Source organism: Pantherophis guttatus, chromosome 4 (assembly GCF_059756535.1).
Source record: "Pantherophis guttatus breed Tessera chromosome 4, ASM5975653v1, whole genome shotgun sequence".
Taxonomy (NCBI): Eukaryota; Metazoa; Chordata; class Lepidosauria; order Squamata; family Colubridae; genus Pantherophis; species Pantherophis guttatus.
This window is the reverse complement of record NC_142066.1, coordinates 123,907,438-123,927,802: the sequence shown is the minus strand read 5'-3', so window position 1 is coordinate 123,927,802 and position 20,365 is coordinate 123,907,438. Positions and strand designations below refer to the sequence as shown.

Genomic DNA, 20,365 nt, shown 5'->3' with positions numbered 1-20,365 from the left:
ATTTATATTAAAATGTTGAATTTATATTAAACAACTAATATTACATAATTAACCAATGTGAGGATGGATATAAAAATAGATGACAATGGGAAGGGGTATAATATAGAATAAAAGGGAAAAATTGAATTTGATTAAGATTAGAGATGAGGATGAAGGGTAATATTGGTTTTTTACAAAAATAGATGAGGAATAAATATGACAAAAAGGAAATATAGAAATTGTAAATTTAATTGAAATGACTAAACACTGTTTAAATTTGTGAACCGGCCAAATACTCTGTTCAAAGAAAATACATTGTATGTTTGTATGTGTGTTTCTAATTATTGTTATTTATTCATATTTGTTCTCTTTTATTCTTTAAAGTTTAACAATTCATTCTTTATCTTAATATCTTTATATTTGTTTGGGGTTGGCTTTCTTCCCTTTCATCTTTTTTATTGTACAGCAATCTTTCTCCTCAAACCTACCACCTCTCTCTTTTCTTTCCTTCTTACTTTCTCTTCCTCCCCCTCTTCTTCTCCTCCCTACTTTCTCTTCCTTTCTCCTTCTCCTCCTCTCTTCCTCCCTCTCTTACCCTCCCTCCTACTCTAATTTCCCTTCCCTTCCTTCATCCCTCTCTATTGCTGTATCCTTTTATGCATATGGACTACTCAGAGGGCTGAAAAAGTTATTTCTGACTGGTCCTCGCACTTTTGACCAGTCCTCGAACTTACGACTGTCCTCACATTTTACGTTTTTGCCCTATCTTGTCACCATGATGAAGAGAAACAGTTGTGAAATGAGTGACATGGTTGTTAAGAATGCTACAATGGGCATAAATGATGACCAGTCATAAGTGCGAAGACCGGTCAAAAGTGCGAGGACCTGTCAGAAATCACTTTTTTCAGCCTTCTGGGTAGTCCTTTTGTGCATATGGACTACTCAGAGGGCTGAAAAAGTTATTTTTGACTGGTCCTCGCACTTTTGACCAATCCTCGAATTTACGACTATCCTCACATTTTACGTTTTTGCCCTATGTTGTCACCATGGTGAAGAGAAGCAGTTGTGAAATGAGCGACATGATTGTTAAGAAAGCTGCACGGGCATAAATGTGAGGATGGTCATAAGTGTGAGGACCGGTCAAAAGTGCGAGGCCCAGTCAGAAATGACTTTTTTCAGCCCTCTGAGTAGTCCTATGCACATAGCCACGCCCACCCGGTCACATGACGAGCTAGCCATGTCTACACAGTCACGTGACCAGCTAGCCACACCTACCCGGTCACATGATTGCCAAGCCACACCCCCAACTAAGCCACGCCCACAGAACCTGTTGTTAAAAAAACTGAATCCCACCACTGCTGATATGTATCCTGCATTCAGACTGGAAAATCAAGAAAGATTTCCTCATTAAATGTGTTTACTTTAACAGAAGCTTTCTAATTTGATCTAAATTCAAACTGGACAGCATTCAATACCAGGATATCTTACTGGAGCATCTCAAAGAGATAGGAGTCAACTGCTACATGAATGGGAGTGGTTCCAATCTGTGGCCATAGTGAACAATTTGCTTGTTCCAGTGAGGAGAGCATCGGGGCTCAGAGATTTTCCTTACAATATTCTATTTAACATCTATATGAATTTGCTGACGAAGGATATTTGTTAGTTATCCTAATATTATAAGCAGATGACAGTCATTTATATATGAATCTCTCAGGCTGAACCTAGTATATTAACAAAAGCAAGAATGGATCAAAACAAGCTGATATTAAAGTGATCCAAAGCTCAGTTGCTTTATTACAATAGATATTTGATACCACTGGCTGCAATATTTATTTATTTATTTTTTAGTCCAATTTATATGCTGCCCTTCTCCGTAGACTCAGGGTGGCTTACAATGCATTATAGCAAAAGCCTGCATACTTTTTTATGTATATACCTGCTTATTAGGGCTTTTGCCTGCCCCCCCCCCCCCCGGCGGTATTGTTCTATACAAAGCTGGCTTATTGCCTCCACAATCCGGGTCCTTAATTTACCTACCTCGAATAATTACTCTTAACAGGATCAAATCCTAAAATGAAGAGTTCATAATTTGGGAATATTCTTACACTTCTTAGGCTTGCAGCATGTGCAAGAAGAAAATGGAAGTTGCATCTAGAAAGACCTTCACTTGTGTTTGATTGAAGTATTAATTGCTTTGGTGATGGTACTTCATGCATTGATCCCAAATCAATGGGATGTAATGTGCTCTGTGTTGGGCAGTCTTTGGAGACAACTTCGAAGGTTAAACTGGTCCAGAATGCTGTAGCTAGGCTGCTAACATATCATTCCTATCTCTGCAGGCTAACTGTAATTGTCAAATTGTTACATTTGTTATCAATTTGTTTCAGGACCCAATTGAGAATTGTATCATCCAAGAAATGCTTTCGTATTAATGGGGAAACACATATTTTTGAATAAAAACAATGTTTTGAATAAAAACATCCTGAAACCTGCTTTAATGTATAAGTACCAGAGTTAACAGCACGAAATTTAATTTAAACATCCATAGCAAAAACAAATTCTATAGAGCATAACATGTAGCACTGCAAAGCCATATGCAAAAATAGCATCAGGATACTATCTTGACGCCATCCTGTCAAGTTGAATATTTGGGGAATACTGAGCTGGAGATTTTAAGAAGACTTGCTGAAAAGTCTTCAGAGATGATTTATGACAAAGAGAGAGAAGGGTTGAAATTTTTGTTTGGATTGGATTTTATTTGAATTGAGTTTTTGTAATTTTGTTTTGCACTATTTATCTTTATTTTTTGAGCGACTTTTTCCTAACTTCAGTTTGAAGATCAAAGACTGATCATTCTTAAAGTAGCTTGCAGTGTTATGAAATATTTATTCCACTTTATAAAAATTACAGTTTATGTAATGGGTCAGTTATTCAGTATCTTCAGGTGAAAGGGTGGACTTGTAATAGTAAAATCTTCACTGTTTTCCAGAAATCCACAGATAATATTATATTTTCTATATTATAATATCTCCACATTTTCAGGTAATGATTAATTCTATATGATTCAGTTTTATAGATATAGCTCATTATCTATTTTATTCATAATTATTTTGACCATCAATCAGATTAGATCACCTAGCTTTAATAATTGTCTAAAACAGAATATTTCAGGTAGTTTTCTAGCCACAAGTCTTTCTTTCTTTGCCAATGAATGACTTAATTGCCAATTTTGTGATGCTTGTCAATAGTGTAGAGCAGCAGCCCCTAACTTTTTGGGTACTAGGGAGCGGTTCCATGGAGAGAGTTTTTTCTGTGAATTGGAGTGGGTGTGGTTTTGGGGGCAGATGGGGCTTCACTTGTTTGTGTGGCCCAGTTTCTGGCATGCATTGGCCAGACTGGGGATTGGGGACCCCTGGTTTAGAGCATTTCCAAAGTTGATTAAATGAATGTATGAAAGATCAGGCTAAAAATGGTTAATCTTCTTGATGTCTACTACTATCTGCTGGGAAATGAAAGGAAGCTATTGCCTTCTTGTCAAATTTTGTGAATCTTCCCATGTATGTATCTGGCTGGCTATTATAAAATATTAAACAGAATGGAGATAGCAAAGCTTTTATGCTTTGCTATTATTCATGTTCTTATGCTGTGTAAGGGAAAAGGGTACTATTTCAAGAGTGTTTTCCAGACTGTATACAAATATGATGGCACAAGCCTGTTCCACTTGCTAACTGGCATCCATCCAGTGATACAGGTTGGAAGCAAAAAAACAGACATCTGGATATGATCCTCTCCAATTGAGAGACAGAATATATACAGTGTTCAATTTGTGCTTCTTTCCATGCTCAGTATATCATTGTGTTCTTTCCACGACCCCGCATAGATAGGAAAATAAGGAAAAGGCAGATGAGCTGCTTTTGTTAGTCTTTTGTCAGCTTTTTAAAAAGGCACTAAAAAAGAATTACTTGAAGAAATAATGTTGCCACTGTCATATTACTCTGTTGGAATCTTAGAAAAATCACACTGGATACATCTAACTGAAACAAAGACTTTCACAACTTCCAGCTTTCAAGGCACTTTTGCTACACAGAATGGATTTTCCTTCTGTCAACATGAGTTTGGTGGACAGAATTTTGTGTTCAGTATGATATATATTGATATATCTTGGTATGAATGTTATGCTTCCCAAAATGAAAATCTGAGTTTTTCAGAAGGACAAATCCAAGACTGCCAAGTCAGCTAGTGCTGTTGTTTATGAAGCGTATCCCCAGTCTCCTTCACACCCACACACCAAACTTGGCTACTTCTTATGATGAATATTCCCCTCCCCATTATATTATTGTCTCATCTCCATGCATTTCCTGACATCCCACCCACCCTCTCCCTAAATCAAATCTGAAGTTCCTCCCCATAGCATTGCTATATGTCAGATTACCTCCTTCCTCTTCTACTTAACTCAAAAACTCCCTGCCTTCTACTCACCTGGTTCTGACACCATCCTCTGTTTTATCATCATTGTTTTCATCAGAAACAGACAATTTCATCCTTCCATTAATTAATGCATTAATTTAACATCTGTTCCCAGCCTTTTCAGAGGCTGTTCCAATGTTTTCCACATACAAAGTCAAATAATATTAATCGTTATATAAAGAAAATTCACAAATGCATCATCCAATTCATTGAAGATGCCCCACTAATTTGAAGCAACTAAGTGGATTCTAAAGAGAAGAATTGCCATTTAATGCATTGACTTAATTTTCTCATCTCAGCTATGTTACACACTATTTAATCCATGTATGAAAAACCTGACAAAAATACCTTAGATACTTAGAACATCTAAGATAATTGGCTAGATAATTGAGTCAACTGATGAAAAAAAAAAAAAACAATCTAGTTTCTAAGATCTGCATTATGAGGCACATGTATGCAACCATTATATTTGCCTGAGGAACAGGCAGATAAAATGCAATATTTGTTCCTACTTCTGTTTATTCAAATACCTGTACTAATCATTCTAAAGATGAAACAGTTTTTCTTCTATCAATATTTATCTCTGTAAGTATTTGTGATATAATAATCATATCATCCAAGTGTGGCTATTGAAACAATGTGGCTCCTTTAAGGAATCAACTTTTTAATTATTATTAAATATTTTAAAAATAATATATAAGGGAAAATAAAAGACATGAAAAAATGAAATAAAATAGTAATATTCAAATAATAGTACACAAAATAAAAACAATTTTACAACCATTTAATCTGTTTGTTTTGGGGTAGAGTCAGGGCAACTGAGTAGAGCTGAGCATTTACTAACCGGATACCCTTTCTGATGCCTATGTAGAGTTTGCAGCAGATATTTTCTCTTGCACCCTGATAAAGAAACATCTGCTGGTACCTAGGATTGAACTCTGAACCTTCCAAGTGGGAAACAGGCATCTTCAACTCTAGGTCACTGTGCCACTTAGTAATAATACACTAAGTAAATAAGAAATCTAAAAATGACATAACAATTCTAGTTTTCCAATATATTACTTATGAAATTATAAAACTTTTAAAGGAAAATTTTTAAACAACTAAGTTTCAAGTTATTGTCAACATTAATATTATATATCCAATTAAAATTACAAGATAATAATACTAGAAATCTAGTTATCAATGAAGTTTAAATACAGATTCTATATGTAGAAAAATCCAAATTTTGATGTAGGAAGGAATAACAAATCCATGTATTATAGACCAAGAATGATTTTTTCTGGAAATAAAGCAACTATGTAATTAACAGCAATATAGTTCCGTCACTATTTATTTTTCTTTCTTGGCAGCCCTTCAGAAAACAGCTCAAAATATTTACCATTCTCAAAAGGAAAAAAGAATTACACAAAAATCTTACCATGGGCCATACGATGAAACCAATAGTATCCAAAATCTACTCCAATGAAGGTCAAATACCATGTCCACGATGAATCCCATGGTAGTTTCATCATTCTATAGTTGTTCCACACATAGATATATGCCGATATTTCAACACTTCGAAAAATAGCACTGAAATTCAGAAACAGAAAAGGCACATTAGAGATGCATCAGACTACCATCTTCAGAGCGTTTTGTTTGTGGACATCTCTGTCAAAAGATCATCAAAGATCTTTTGGAACCATCCCTGGAGCTAAAAAATAGAGCAATTCTATAATCAAGCAAGTGAAAAAGTTTTTAAAAAGATTAAAGGATTCTGCTCATGATCAACATGGTAGCAAAATCACCAAAAGATCAAAATGCATTAGCAATTATTGCACAAATGCTTGGATCTATTTACATGATAACTAACAAAAGTAAAATATGACTGTAATGTTCTGACCACCTCACTTTTATCCCAGCAAAAACCCACAGTGATCAAAGTCTGATATCACTAAATTACCATTTGAGAAACCCTCAATTTTTCTTAGTTATTATTCCAAATCTCCAAAGTGTTGGAGATGGGGAAAAAGGAGGGACGGCATAAGAAGACCCTGTTTCACCTTGCTGTCATGGCCCACCTGTGACTCACTCATAGCTCTCTAACAGCTGGCCTGATTTTCAAACCAAGATATCTGTTTAACTTCACTTTGGCAGCTGGAGAACCAACAATTTCACACAAGTTTCAATGGCAGGTGTACTTGTTCTTTGCTGAAGCAAAACACCTGGAACACGTTTAATCTTTGTAAGAGCCTTACAAAATATTACTAAAGATGTTTTTTAAAATGCAATTCACCATATTTTTGCAATTTGTAACTTGAAATATTACCACAAATCTTAACCTAAATTCTTAATCATTTAGACAACTGAAAGGAACTTTAGCTGCTCTAAAGGGACTGGGAAAGAGAGGGGAAAACTCTCTCAATACTATTTTGCGGGGATTTTTTTTTTTAAAAAAAGACACTATTGCCTATGCTTAATCAGTGAATCAAGAAGACTTAAGAGTGCCTGATTCTGCTTGGATCATGGCCACAGGGTACTGTTTTCTCATTTTAGCCTCATTAAGTACGGTAATGTTTTTGGAACATATCCAGACACAGAAGAGATTATTTTTTAAAATGGTCACTGACCTCTTTTTTCACTGAGTTGTAACTAAAAGTAGATATTAATTCTAAAGTACAGATATTCCACCTGAAGTTATATAAGTAAAATTTGCATATTTTAAATCAATCACTAATATACTAACAGGATTATTAATGTGTTTGCTTTGTCAAATATGGAAGTTAATTTACAATACTTTATCTGGGGAAAACATTTTAAAAGTCAAAAGCAACATTTATTAAATCTAACTGTGATTCTTTAAACCTCCCTTTTCCTTCTTGAGAAAACTAAATAAGAATATATTTAATCTGAACTTTGCTGGTAATTGTACTCATTGCAAATAAAACTTTAATGAACAAGATATACTCTATTTGTAGTCTGACAAAATCTCACTGAAAAACAGTGGGAATATTAATTAATTTATTCATTCTGGTTTGATTTCAGAATTTCTCTTTTTTGAACAAAAATTCATCAAAAAATAACCTTTGCATGTAAAAGACCCAAATACTTATAAATATGCATTAACTTTTATTAATTTTAGAGGACAACTACTGAAAATATGATCTTATGAATTAGTAACAATCAGACAATTTTAAATATTCAAAAATATGTCAAAAAGTAAATATCTGCAGGATAATGAAATTCAAAGTAAGGTAATTGATTGATATTTTAATTTATTTATACATTTTATATATAATTTATAAAATAATTTTGTTACAATAAATTCTTGGTATCTGTTAAATTTTCATATGCACATCAAGTACCAAATGTTAACTGAAATCTGTCAAGCTAAACACACAGAAATACTGAAAACATGTGAAATATTTATGTCCTATAATAAAGACTCCATTAAATAAAGGGAGAAGAAGATATGTAGGATGTTTGTCAACCTCACACTGGAAAAAGAAAACAACTTGTCTTTGATTTAAAGTCTCTTATATTTTTCTGAACAGGTGCCAGTTCATGACTTGACTATCTAATTTATTACTCCATCAACTGATTTATTAGTCTTGAATTAACCTGACATAGGTAGTGACATATAATGGTCATAGTTTCTTCCCATTCTGCTTTTATGTTTTATTATAAAGTCAAACTGTCCAGAAGATGCTGGAAAGAGTGAGAAAGATCTGAGAGTTTTACTCCCTGTCTTCACTCAGCACTACAAATATGATCATTTTTAATATACAAACATAGCTACAAATTGATATATTTGCTAACAGTCTCTTGGAAAGCTGTTAGAATGTTTTCCTGTGTTAAGTTCTTAATTACAGGATGTAAAACTAATACTTTAACAACACTTCTTCACTCTGAAAAGTATTACACTGGAAAAAGCCTAAAATCTCTCACACATAAGAGATAAAATCTCAACACAAACCTAAAATGTCAGCCTGAACCTAAGTGAAAACTCAAATATTTTTCCCAGTATTTGTTTTCCTATCAAATACTTTACATGTGTCTGTTTAAATACAAACAAGAGTTCCTAATAGCTTACATAATTGACCATATTTTTTTAAAAAACAGTTAAAATCGTTATGCAATGTTGTACCATATTTAGGAACTCTTACATTATTCACAATTGTTTATTTATAGCACATCATTAATGTCCATAGCATTTTACATATTGTAACAATTGTTTCCACTAATTAATGGGACATCTAATATCCAATTTTATTAATCATTTTATTGATTGCTTCTCTTTTGAAATATTTTGGAAAAAGAAATTTAACTGAATACTGAGATAGTGCATACACAATATTTGGGACTTACATAAAAAGCTAAAAAAACATGTTACTATAAATACAGATTCTTCAAAGGAAGATTGATAAATGATAACTATACTGGGTTAAACAAATTGTAGTGGAGGAAAAACAAAGAGTTAATTATTAATCAAGACAACCAATGAAACTTTATTGAAATAAACTCAGAAATAAAGCTACTTGCAGAAATATAATCTAACCATGACTACTAAAAGCAACATGAAATAAATACAGAAACTTTGAAAACTAAAGCGCTCCATAGGCATTGTTTGGTTTTTTTGCTACCCAAGAACAAGCCATATGCACAAATGTTAATTGGTGAAAAATAGAAAATACTAGTTTGGGTAGTAAATGCTGGGATATATGGTGAAACAGTTCACCATTTAATAATTAAATGCAGTAAAATCCAGACTGGTTACAAAAATAGGCACAACTTATTTAGCAAGATATTGCATTAGCATTTATGTAGAAAACCAACTTTACTTTCATATTTCTTGCAATATGAATGCATGAAAAGTCATTGAATATAATAGAGCAAAAATATTATGAGTTCTTACAATCCAGACTGATTGTACATGGAATGTACATGGTACATGGTACATTGAATATAACACATTAACTTTACTGTCACTGAAAAGAACCCTGATTGCTTTTTCAATGAAGCCATTCCAAAAGACTGTTAAGTTGAAGACAAGGAATAGAAAACATTTTAAAAATACTGGTATTTATAAACAGATTGCAAACATTTGGGAGACTGTTAATTATTATTGGGTCATTAGGTGTAATATAACAAGGACTTAGAAAGAATTTGGACTGTCTAAATCTAGAAAAACTACGGTGATGATAGGCCAACTCCAAAAATTAGCACATTTGGCACCTCAAAGGTAATTAGCACTACAGGTAGTCCTTGTTTAGTGATGACAACCCTGGAAATCCCCAATTTCATCATTAAGCAGGATTGCCGGTCATTAAACAAATACCTGCCAACTTCCAACAAGCAAAGTCAAGCAGACTGGTCTATGAGTAAACTCCTGCCTCAGCCCAATACAAATGCCAGGCATAATGGCTGCTGGGGTAGGTAACTCTTCTATGTTCTACTACCCAACTATCCTTCACTATCTTCTTCTTCCCATTGCTGACAAGGCAAGGCAAGTCTAGCTTAACCTTTAGTGAAGCCACAATTATCTAGTGTAGCACCATGGCCAAAGCTGAATCCTGGTCCTCCATCAAAGTGCAAAAGCTGCAGGTATCCTAGTTCCAGCCACCCTTGCCATCCTGAAGTCTATGTGAGCAACCTTGCAAGGACTCAGGAATAAAAGCTTATGCAGCCAGCATGTACACCTCAACAGCAAGAGGAAAGAATTGTCAAAAGTCAGCTGCTGTTCTAATGACAAAGACCACAATTGGGTACAGGATTAGTGGCTGAAAAGTATATGGGCCAAAGGGCAGAGAAGGGGGACAGATAAAGAGGTAGTGGTTGTTGAAGTACATTCTCTAGTCATGCAAAAGCTGCCAAGTGTCTGATATTTCATCAAGTGACCACAGGAGCACCCTGAAGCTAATACTTCAAGGACCAAGCCTTAATACCCGTTGTTCAGCACTGTTGTAACGTCAAACAGTTAACAAAAAATGACTATTAAGCAAGGGATTACAGTAATAACTTTAAGCCTACATCTACCTGAATAAAAAGCTATTGATATGTGGGACACCAACTGGCAAATTATTTTCAGCTAATAACCAGATATTTTTTTAAAAAGTTTTTATTTTAATCTTCATCGTTCTGGCCTCTAATCACAAAGCTGCACTTAAAATTAAGCCTAAAGATGCAAAATTGCTTTGAGAAATATAGATTGTATTCAAGCATTCTGTGAGTAGTAGAATAGCAGAGCACACAATATGGAAGATGGGCCAGTGGACAGAACAATTTGATGCCTGCCAGAACCCATCTTTCACCACTATTACTCCCACTGAATATGGAAAAAATATTTTAAACCACACAAGATTTCCCCAAATATGGGAAGCCATATGTGGAAGACAACTATGCAAACTCTGTAAAAGACACAGCTGCTTTATGTACTTGCAAACAGGTGGTATGTGCACACTGATATTTTACCATTTGAAAATACATGTTCACACAGTATTGTTCTCCACATGTTATTAGATTTGATTTCCCATCCTCTCTGATCACTACTATACAGTCAAACATATAGGATTGAATCGCAGCAACATCTGGAGTCCCACACAATTCCCATCTCTGGCTTTTGTCCAAAAAGATATTGGCAATGCAACAGAAAATGTTTCCTAAATTAGGGACATAAATTATTTCCACAGTTCTATATTCTTTCTTTGAAATAAATAGGATATTACTTCAGATATAAAATATTTGTAAAACACATATTTATTAAGATTATGTCCCAAACCTATTTCATTGTTGTTATGCTTATGTTATACTAGTTCAGCAAATGAAAATTAACAATATAATAAATAATATGTTATGCTTATATATAAAAACATGCTTATATTTTAGTTAGTAATATTTATTTCTAACATATGGATGCTCCTAAGAAAATTCCGTTCTTTGTTCTTTGGGGAGGGAGGCACTGTACTTCAAGGTTTATGGCAAGTTTTATAATTTGTTCTTTCACAAAAAAAGTATTCAGAACAATATACATGCATTTTATAGGAGGTTGTGTTTGTTTATTTACCAGCCACTGTAGGTTATTTTTCTTTCATGTAAGTCTGATCATAAAATATGATCCTGTCTTAATTATGATATTTCTGTCTTAATGGCTTGACTTTACCCATTTCCTAAGGGTCAAAAGGATGGGAGACAACCTGATCTCAAGGGGCATGCTGTTTCAAGAAAAAAAAATATTTATCCAATGTTCATTGCCAAACTTTTGTAGGGTATGCAACTCCCTCCATTTGCTAGGCCATATAAGATACACCTGAGCTATCTAACCTTTACTTAAATAAAAGGAAAGTGGCAACTATGTGCAGATGAAGATTACTGCATAAATCTTGTCTAATCAAGAATCAAACACATGTAGTCAGGCTTTTTGTAAACCTGGCCATAATGGTACAGCTAAGTTTTGCTACAAAAAAAGTGTAAGTTCAAAACAGTTTAATAATATTACTGTCCCTGCAACATCCACACATACACAGGAGAAGCAATCAAGGATATTGATAATGGTAGATTTTTGTTGTTGTTGTTGATTATGGAGAATCCACATTCTCCCAGATATACACCTTTCCTCTGAGGATACCAATGTTGAACCCTAAGATGAATGAAATCATTAGAGTGATAGAGTCCATTTCTAATATTTTTCTTCAATAAAATATTTATATTGTCATGAACAATTTTGAAGGATTTTGTCATATAATTTATTTGTGAATCAAAATAAGAAAAAAGTAAACATGTTTGATTCAGCTGATTTGCTAAAAAATATATTAAGCACCACAGTTACTCAAATGTTATTTCCTTTCTAAGCCAAAAATCACTCTTTCACATTCTTCCAATGAGTGCAAAAAAGTTTTAATTTTCTTCTATACCTGGAACTCTGCTTTAACTACTAAGTAAATGTGCTAATGACAAATTTTCTAAGAATGTCACAAATTTCAACTGCTAGCTGAAAAAATGAGAATTAACCTTGGGAGAAGATACTATCAATACCATGTTAATCTGGTCCTCAGCTGTTAATGATTTATACTGCAATGTCCCTTGATACAATGAGTTCAACTGAAATATTATTTTAACAGTTTCTGCTGGAGTTTCTGCTCCATTGTTCTGCTAACAATGGAGTCGCTGAAAGGCATTGATGGGAATAACTATTTGTATTTTGGAGGAACAAAACATATTTTAAATTTTTAAATCTACTTAGTTTTTTCCTATAGCTCATAATTCATTTAAAGTGTGGATTAATGTTTAGTCACACTAACTAGGAGAAATTAAAGAAACTTCTGAACCCAATTGCATAAACTTTTGAAGCATTGCAAAAGTTTATGCACTTGGGTGATAGTATATGAAGGCAATATTTGTACATGAAGTATTAGTACTTCATTATTATGAAATGATCATAAAGTTTTTCATATGATATAGTTGCCATTACCAAAACTTGGTGGGGTATCATTCATGAATGATAGAAGGATACAGGGTGGATAAAAATCAATGATTTTTTTTAAAAAATCAAAAAAATCAGATTTTTTTTATTTAAATCGGATTTTTTTGATTTTTATCGAATTTATTTTAATAAAAAACTTTTGGGGTAAAAATCTATCGTAAGATAGTTTTCTATTTAAGATACATAAATAATTTAGTTTATTCAGCATGAAATGGAGCTTAGTTATGTAGCATGAGGCTGTATATTCTGCAACGCTGGGACTATCGGTGAGTCAACAGTGGGTCAAAGGAGTAGCAGAGATGACAGTTGCTCTTTAAAAATTGTGATTTAAATCGAGTTGATTTTTACTAGTGATTTAAATCATGATTTAAATTGTGATTTAAATCGAGTTGATTTTTACTAGTGATTTAAATCATGATTTAAATTGTGATTTAAATCAACTCAATTTAAATCAAATCCACCCTGGAAGGATACAAACGGTTCAAAAGAAATAGACCTAACAAAAGAGGAGGCGGCATTGTATTATATATAAAAGCTCACTACATCTCTATAGAAATGCACAAAACCAAGGATGAAAACCTCCTAGAATCAATATGGGTCAATATAAAAGGAACAAAAAATGACATTGCTATAGTGGTATACTTCAGGCCACCCAACCAAGCAGAAGAAATAGATGATCTCTTTGCTAATCAATTAACAAATATTTGTAGGAAACATATCACAGTAGTAATGGGAGACTTTAACTATACTGATATCAACTGAGAAATAAACTCTGGAGCAAATGAGAGATCGAACCAACTTAGCTGAAAACTTTATCATCCAAAAGGTAGGGTAGAGAACTAGAGGAAAAGCTATACTGGACCTAATTCTTACTAAAAGAAAAGAAGTGATAGAGGAAGTTGAATTGCCAGAACCTTGGGCGAGAGTGACCATGTCACATTAGAATTCAATATAATGCAAACACAACCAATAGAATATAATCCAACCAATGTCTTAAACTTTAAAATAGCTTATTTTAATGAACTCAAGAGAGAGCCTAAGAAAAATTCCATGGATGAAAATCCTAAAGGTGAAAATAATCCAAGAAGCATAGGAAACTCTGAAAAATATGATAAGAAAAGCCCAGCAAGGTTGCACAAAGATCTTTCAGATAAATTGGAAGAGAAAAAGAATAAGTACCGAAAAAATGGAAAAGGGGAAACATAACTAAAGCACACAAAGTGAAGTCTCAGAATGAACAAAAACTTGCAACAAAAGTCAAAGTTAATTTTAAAAAAGTATCTTTCTTTCTCTAGAGAACATTGCAATAAAGGACTATTATTAAAAATTTGGCTGGACTTGCTCTCCCACTTCCATTTCCTTGGCTCCTCAGAGGGTCCTTGCCTTGATCCTTTTTACGTATGTGCTTTGCTAGAGTGAATTCAGCTAAGATATCTTTAACTGCCCTGTGTTTGCCCAACACTACAAATCAGCTTGGACATATAGAACACTCCATAGTGCAATTAAAAACTCAGTTGCCCCTAGTCGAGATGAGTGGCGTATAACTCTATTTTGTAAATAAATAAATAAATAAAAGTTAATAGTATTTGCTATTTTACATGCATGTATTTGACATTAGTTTACTCATGTTTACATTATATTTCAGGCTCTTTTTCTTTTTCTTCCCCTATTTGAATTTCTCAAATATACAGAATGTTATTTTTCCCTTCTCATTAACTCATACTTCCTTAAAAGTTGCAAAACTGAACACATCTGCTCTTTCATCTATTTTAGTAACAGGCTAGGATCATCTACTTCTGAATATAGTTAAGGTTGAAATTTTCCAAACTGAGAGCTATTTAGTTTGACCAGGCGTCTGTCCTTTTGTATTATTTCTAACTTCACTGTGTAAAATACAGGTTGATCATATATACTTTTGTGATACAATTCAGATTTTACAGGGATGTGTCTTAGATTTCCTTCAGTAAAGGAAATCTTATAGACTCATAAGATTTTAGAGTCTCCAGTTTTGGGGGGGAACAGGCTACATTTTGAAATAATGGAAGATTGCTGTTTTTGTATTGTTTTGTTTTTGTATTGTTTTTGTATATTTTATTTAGAAAATATACATTTTCTAAATAAAATAAATTCCCGGGACCTAACAGATTACACCCCAGAGTTCTGAAGGAACTGGCAGATATTATCTCAGAACCATCTTGACCTCACAAAATAATATTGTTGAGATTTTTCTATACCTTAAAAGAGAATCAGTTCATAAGCAGAAAACATAGGACCTTGTTTATTTATTTAAATTTATATTTAAGTAACTAAGCAGTGACAATGAACAGAAGTAAAAGAAATCAATATAATAATAAAAAATAAAAATTCAATCTAACCAGGGCCACTGTTGTAACCCAGGCTAAATCAAGAAGAGGAAGGGAATTCCTAGAAGCCTAGTTTTGCACCAATAAATCAATAAACAGACACATTGACATCGACCCAATCTACCAACCACTTAGAATGAAAGAATATTATTCACAATCCTGAAGGCAGCATTTAAAGACCAACGAACAATCACGCTGTCGAGCCCGGAGTGCCCGACATACAACCAGGACGGGAAGGCAGATCGGAAAGAGTAACACATCCCCAACAAAACTACAACGTAGAAGGGGCACGGGAAATAAGCGGCACGGGAAATGGTGGAGGGGCGTCGGTGGAGGGATTGCGTTTAGGACGCGGAGGAACCCGGAATGAGAAAACCGGAAACGTTGCTGCAACTCATCCCAACACAGCTGAGCCACACGTTCATCAAGAGAGGGGTGGGGCACTAGGATATAAAGCGCTGCGAGGCGGATGCTCGTAGCGCCAACTTTGAAAGTTTGTAGCTTGGCGTTGTTCCGTAACTGATGAAAAGCATTAAACCAGGATTCACTCTCCAGTTGATGTGTCCAGCTGTGTTTTATTGCTGTCTCCAGCGGGACAAGGAGCTGAGAGAAAGTTGCTCCCTTCATTCTAGTTTCTTCCTGGAGGTGCGTTTGGAGATTTGGAATAGCGGAGGGAACGGACCCCGGGACGGAGGTGTTGGTGGAGACGTTGGCAGAGATGCTGGCGGAGGGGGTGACCGTCCAGCCGGCGGCCCCGGTCGAGATGCAACCCGTGGTGAGACCGAAGGAACGGGCCCCAAACCCCAGCGAGGACGAGGGAGAAACGGATGAAGCCAGACGAAGTTTACTGACGCACCTCCCCCCCCCGAGAACTGGTGGCGAAGCCTGGCAGTAGCTGGCTCAGGGGGGATGGTTTCTACCTTTGCTTCAACGGGTGACCCTTTTCGGCACTGGAGAGAGAGACGCTGGGTAGATGACAAGGAGGGAGGCGAGTGGAGCTACTCAACGGGACTCGGCTCTTCTACTTTGGATGTCTTAAGAGACCGTTTTGGGGAGAGTAGCTTTAGAGTGGCAGCCCTGGGCCGAAGGGGTGGAGTCTCGAGCTGCCACTTGGCAAGGGTCTGAGGCATCTGGGTCAACCCGGTTTTGTTTGGCCAGCCCTAAACTAATGTTAAAGAGTTCCGGAGATAGAGCACGAAATCCAGAACGGGCAAAGCCAACGGCCCGTTCCCAAGCCGGGGGGGTGGAGGTAGGGACAGCTGCCAACCAGGGAGGGAGGCAGTCTCCAGCCACGCTGTCCACCCCGGGCCATAGATGACCAACCAATATGGGCCAGGGGCCCCTGGGACAGCAGGGAATGAACCAGCCATCACCCCCCCAGGCCCCCTTGGGCCCTGGATATGCAGGGGCTCCAGGACAGGGACCCTGGCAACCTCAACTGATGTGGGGTCCACCTCCCCTACAGGCGACATTTGATGGCAGTTCTGACAGGGTAGCTATTTTCTTGAGTCAAGTCCTCAGTTATTTTGATTTATATGGACAGTTCTACCCCACCCAGTGGTCCATGGTGGTCGCAGTCACGACAGCCTTGAAGGGAGAAGCAGCGGACTGGGTAGCGGACCTTCATAGTGACCACGCCCGAGAATTGACAGATGTAGGGTTGTTTCTAGAAGGTCTTCGGGTTCGTTTTGAAGACGATTCACGGGTGCAACAAGCTGAGGGCGAATTGGTGGCTTTACGTCAGAGAGGCCGGCCGGCCAGGGAGTACATAAAGGAGTTCCGTGCAATAGCAAACAAAGTTATAACTTGACAGATCACAAGAAATCAGACCACATCACACGCAGCCGATCTAATCAACCTGAAAGCTGACCATGACATCATTAGAAGGCATCCGGATAACAACACCAGCACTAATTTACATTGCACAGATGGTACTTAAAATTAAGGGCTATGATTCAGCAACTACAGCTACCAATCACACACCCCAAATCAGACCAGGAGTCAGAAAGGTATTCAAAGGCCAGTTCTCCGCCAGGCAAGCACAATCCAAAGTGCACTGAAGGTGTCTCTTTGAATGGTTGCGGTTTAGAGTCCAGTTATGTTTCACAGTTATGTTTCACAGTTATGTTTCACGTAGGCGTCAGCTTAAATGGACTCCAGAGGATGATAGAGGACAAGAAGGCCTGGAGGAATATTGTACATGGGGTTGCGATGGGTAAGATACAAGTCTGCAACTAACAACAACATTTCACATTTCTCTCTTTGTTTTATACCACTAAATGTGTATCCTGTTCCAAGTCCTATAACTAAATTCTAGTTACCTGGATTATTTACTGTACTAAAAAGAACTTAATTCTGAATATATGCAGAAAAAAGTTTCAATGCTTGGCTTGATTAAATCCTACTAAATACAATACTTCCTAAGAAGGTTGCTTAGAATGAAGCTGTAAAGTTGTCATTCTTTTAATGAAATAATGCTGGACTAATCATCAAGCCAGTAAGCAGAAAGAATGGCCTCCCATATATCATAGAACTGAAAAGGATTTCCAAGTCAAAGGTCAGCTATCTACGCTGCCTGCAAATGCAGATACTCTGCTGTAAAAGAATGAGTGATGAATGGTGCATGTCCTCACTTCATATTATTGCGGCCTACACACCTGTCTCCTGTATAATCCCATGAACCACCCAACAAGGCATTGAATGTTTCTATTCATGAAGATGCAAAATAATATTTGGTTAATCAAACCATGTTTCTAACTATAATAATGCTTTTAAAAAGTAATTTTGTAGTCTTCTAAAAATTCAACATTTAAAATACATTTTGGGAACTAAATATTATAAATGCTGGTCCACCAAGGCAACTAAAAAGTAAAACTAACATTACAGAGCATGACGGCTCATTCATTAGATTGTAACTTAAAAAGGGCTTTGGGGGCTATTGAATCCAAATCCCTTCTCAATACAGGAATCCAACGATCCTAACTAAAGGTTACAGGAAGTCGTTGACCTACAACCATTTGTTTAGTGACTGTTCAAAGTTTCAACAGCACTGAAAAAAGTGACTAAGGACCATTTTTCACACCAGGAAACTGTGGTGCTGTTGCCGAGATTCCCCTCCATGCAGTGGTGGGTTTAAAATAATTTAGCAACAGATTCTGTGGGTGTGGCTAGGTAGGCATGTTATGGGTGGACATGGCAACTCAACATCATTTCTTTGCTCTAATTACTGTTTTAAGTATAAAATAAGATACACCAAAAGGTAGTTTATTTTATGTATTTAATACTTAAATAAAAATAAGAGTAACACAAAACTAGATTTTGTTACAAGAGTAACAAAAAAGAGTTAAGGCTCATTTTTAAAGTTATTTTCATTTAATAGTTAAGATCCTATTTCAATACTTTAAATGAAATAATTTAAGGAAATCTTTTGTCTTTATTTATATGCCTAGCAATAGCGGATCTTCAACCGATAGGTCGAGGCAGTTGAGAGCATCAGGTCGAGGTGGTTGGTCAGTTGAGCGAGAGGCAGTGCAAACCAGGAGTGAAATGTTCCCAGTTCGGAAAGGATTGGGCAATCTGGTAGCAATGGTGGCAGGTAGTTCAGAGAACTGGTAGCAAAAATCCCTGCCCCCCACTCATCCATGCCCACCCAATCACCCAGTCCCCATTTGCCCAATTGCCCACTTGGCAGCTTGCTGCTTCTTTCGGGTTCGCTTGCTTTTCCTGCCTTGCTTCAGCTGCTGCAATTCATTGCATCAGCTAGCAACTCAATCTGCCTGTCTGAAATCAATCCAATCCGTATGCAATTCAATCTGCCTGCCTGCAATCAATCCAATCGGTGAGTAACTCAATCTGCCTGCCTGCAATCAATCCAATTGGTGAGCAACTCAATCTGCCTGCCTTGTGCCTTCAATTTGGTAAGTAACTGGGAGCTTTAAAAAAAATAGTTAATTGGGATTTTTTTTAGGAATTTTTTTTTTTTAAATTTAAAGTTAAGGAAGTTTTAAATTTAGCTGTTTTTATCTAAAATATAAATAAAATAAAATAAAATAATAAAATAAAATAAAATATTTGTGTAGCTTTCTGAGATTTGGTGTGTTTCTGTAGTGTTTCACTCCAATTACACAAACACACAAAATCTCACAAAACTGTATGTGGCATTTTGTGTGTGGAAAAAGTGTGAAAGTTGGCTTTTGAGCTTTTTGTGGCTGTGTGAGTTTCCTGCTTGTTGTAGGGGCCATTTTGGATGAAGTGCAGCTGCTTTTACATTGTGTGTGAGTCAGTTGTGTTGTGTTGTGTTGTGTGTGTGTAAAGTGTGAAAGTTGGTGTTTGAGCTTTTTGTGGCTGTGTGAGGTTCCTGCTTGTTGCAGGGGCCATTTTGGGTTTTACATTGTGTATGAGTCATTTAGTTGTGTTGTGTTGTGTGTGCATAAAGTGTGAAAGTTGGTTTTTGGTACATCTTATTGTTTTGTGTACTTTGTTTATTATTTTTATTATTTATTATTATTGGCCATGCCCAGCTGGTCACCTGACCTTCAAGCCACACCCACCGGGTCACCTGACCAAGCCACACCCACCAATTAAGCCAGACCCACAGAACCGGTAGGAAAAAAATTTAGATTTCACCCCTGGCGCAAACCTATGGGGCCAGCAGCACACCAAGGCAATACGACCAGGGTAGGCCACCACTACTCGGGTGGTCAGGCAGGTGCAGATCAACCACCCTTCCCAGCCCCGCTTCCCTGAGGGGGCACCCAGCTGTGCTTACCTGTTCTACTGCTGGAGCGGTTGGGAGCAGGCCAAGACAAGCGGGAGGCTGCCACATCATAGCCATGGCAAAGGGAAGCAGGCTAGGCCACATGGCCATGTATTCAAGAGAAGGGAGCCAAAGAGCAGCTGCAGCTATGCCACAGTGTGACTCTAAGGCACCAACCAAGGTGTGTGAGGCCAATAAGTAGTGGTGGGGTGGGGCCAGCCAGAAATTTAACAACCAGTTCAGCCGAAGTGATGCAAACTGGTTGAATCCCACCATTGCCTCAACTCCTTCTCCAGCTGCACATTCCTCACACTTTTCTACTTCCTAGCCACCTGACCATTT

The 20,365-nt window shown here is 36.5% G+C and overlaps 1 protein-coding gene across 2 annotated transcripts in view; it reads right to left on the bottom strand.

Moving 5' to 3' along the window:
- The window catches only part of AGMO (alkylglycerol monooxygenase), a 164,820-nt gene that overhangs the window by 138,619 nt on the left and 5,836 nt on the right, over positions 1-20,365 (bottom strand). For both annotated transcript variants that reach the window (XM_034402016.3, XM_087892717.1), the window contains exon 3: positions 5,867-6,018. In XM_034402016.3, the coding sequence (XP_034257907.1) occupies positions 5,867-6,018 (152 nt within the window). The remainder of the gene's footprint in view (positions 1-5,866; positions 6,019-20,365) is intronic.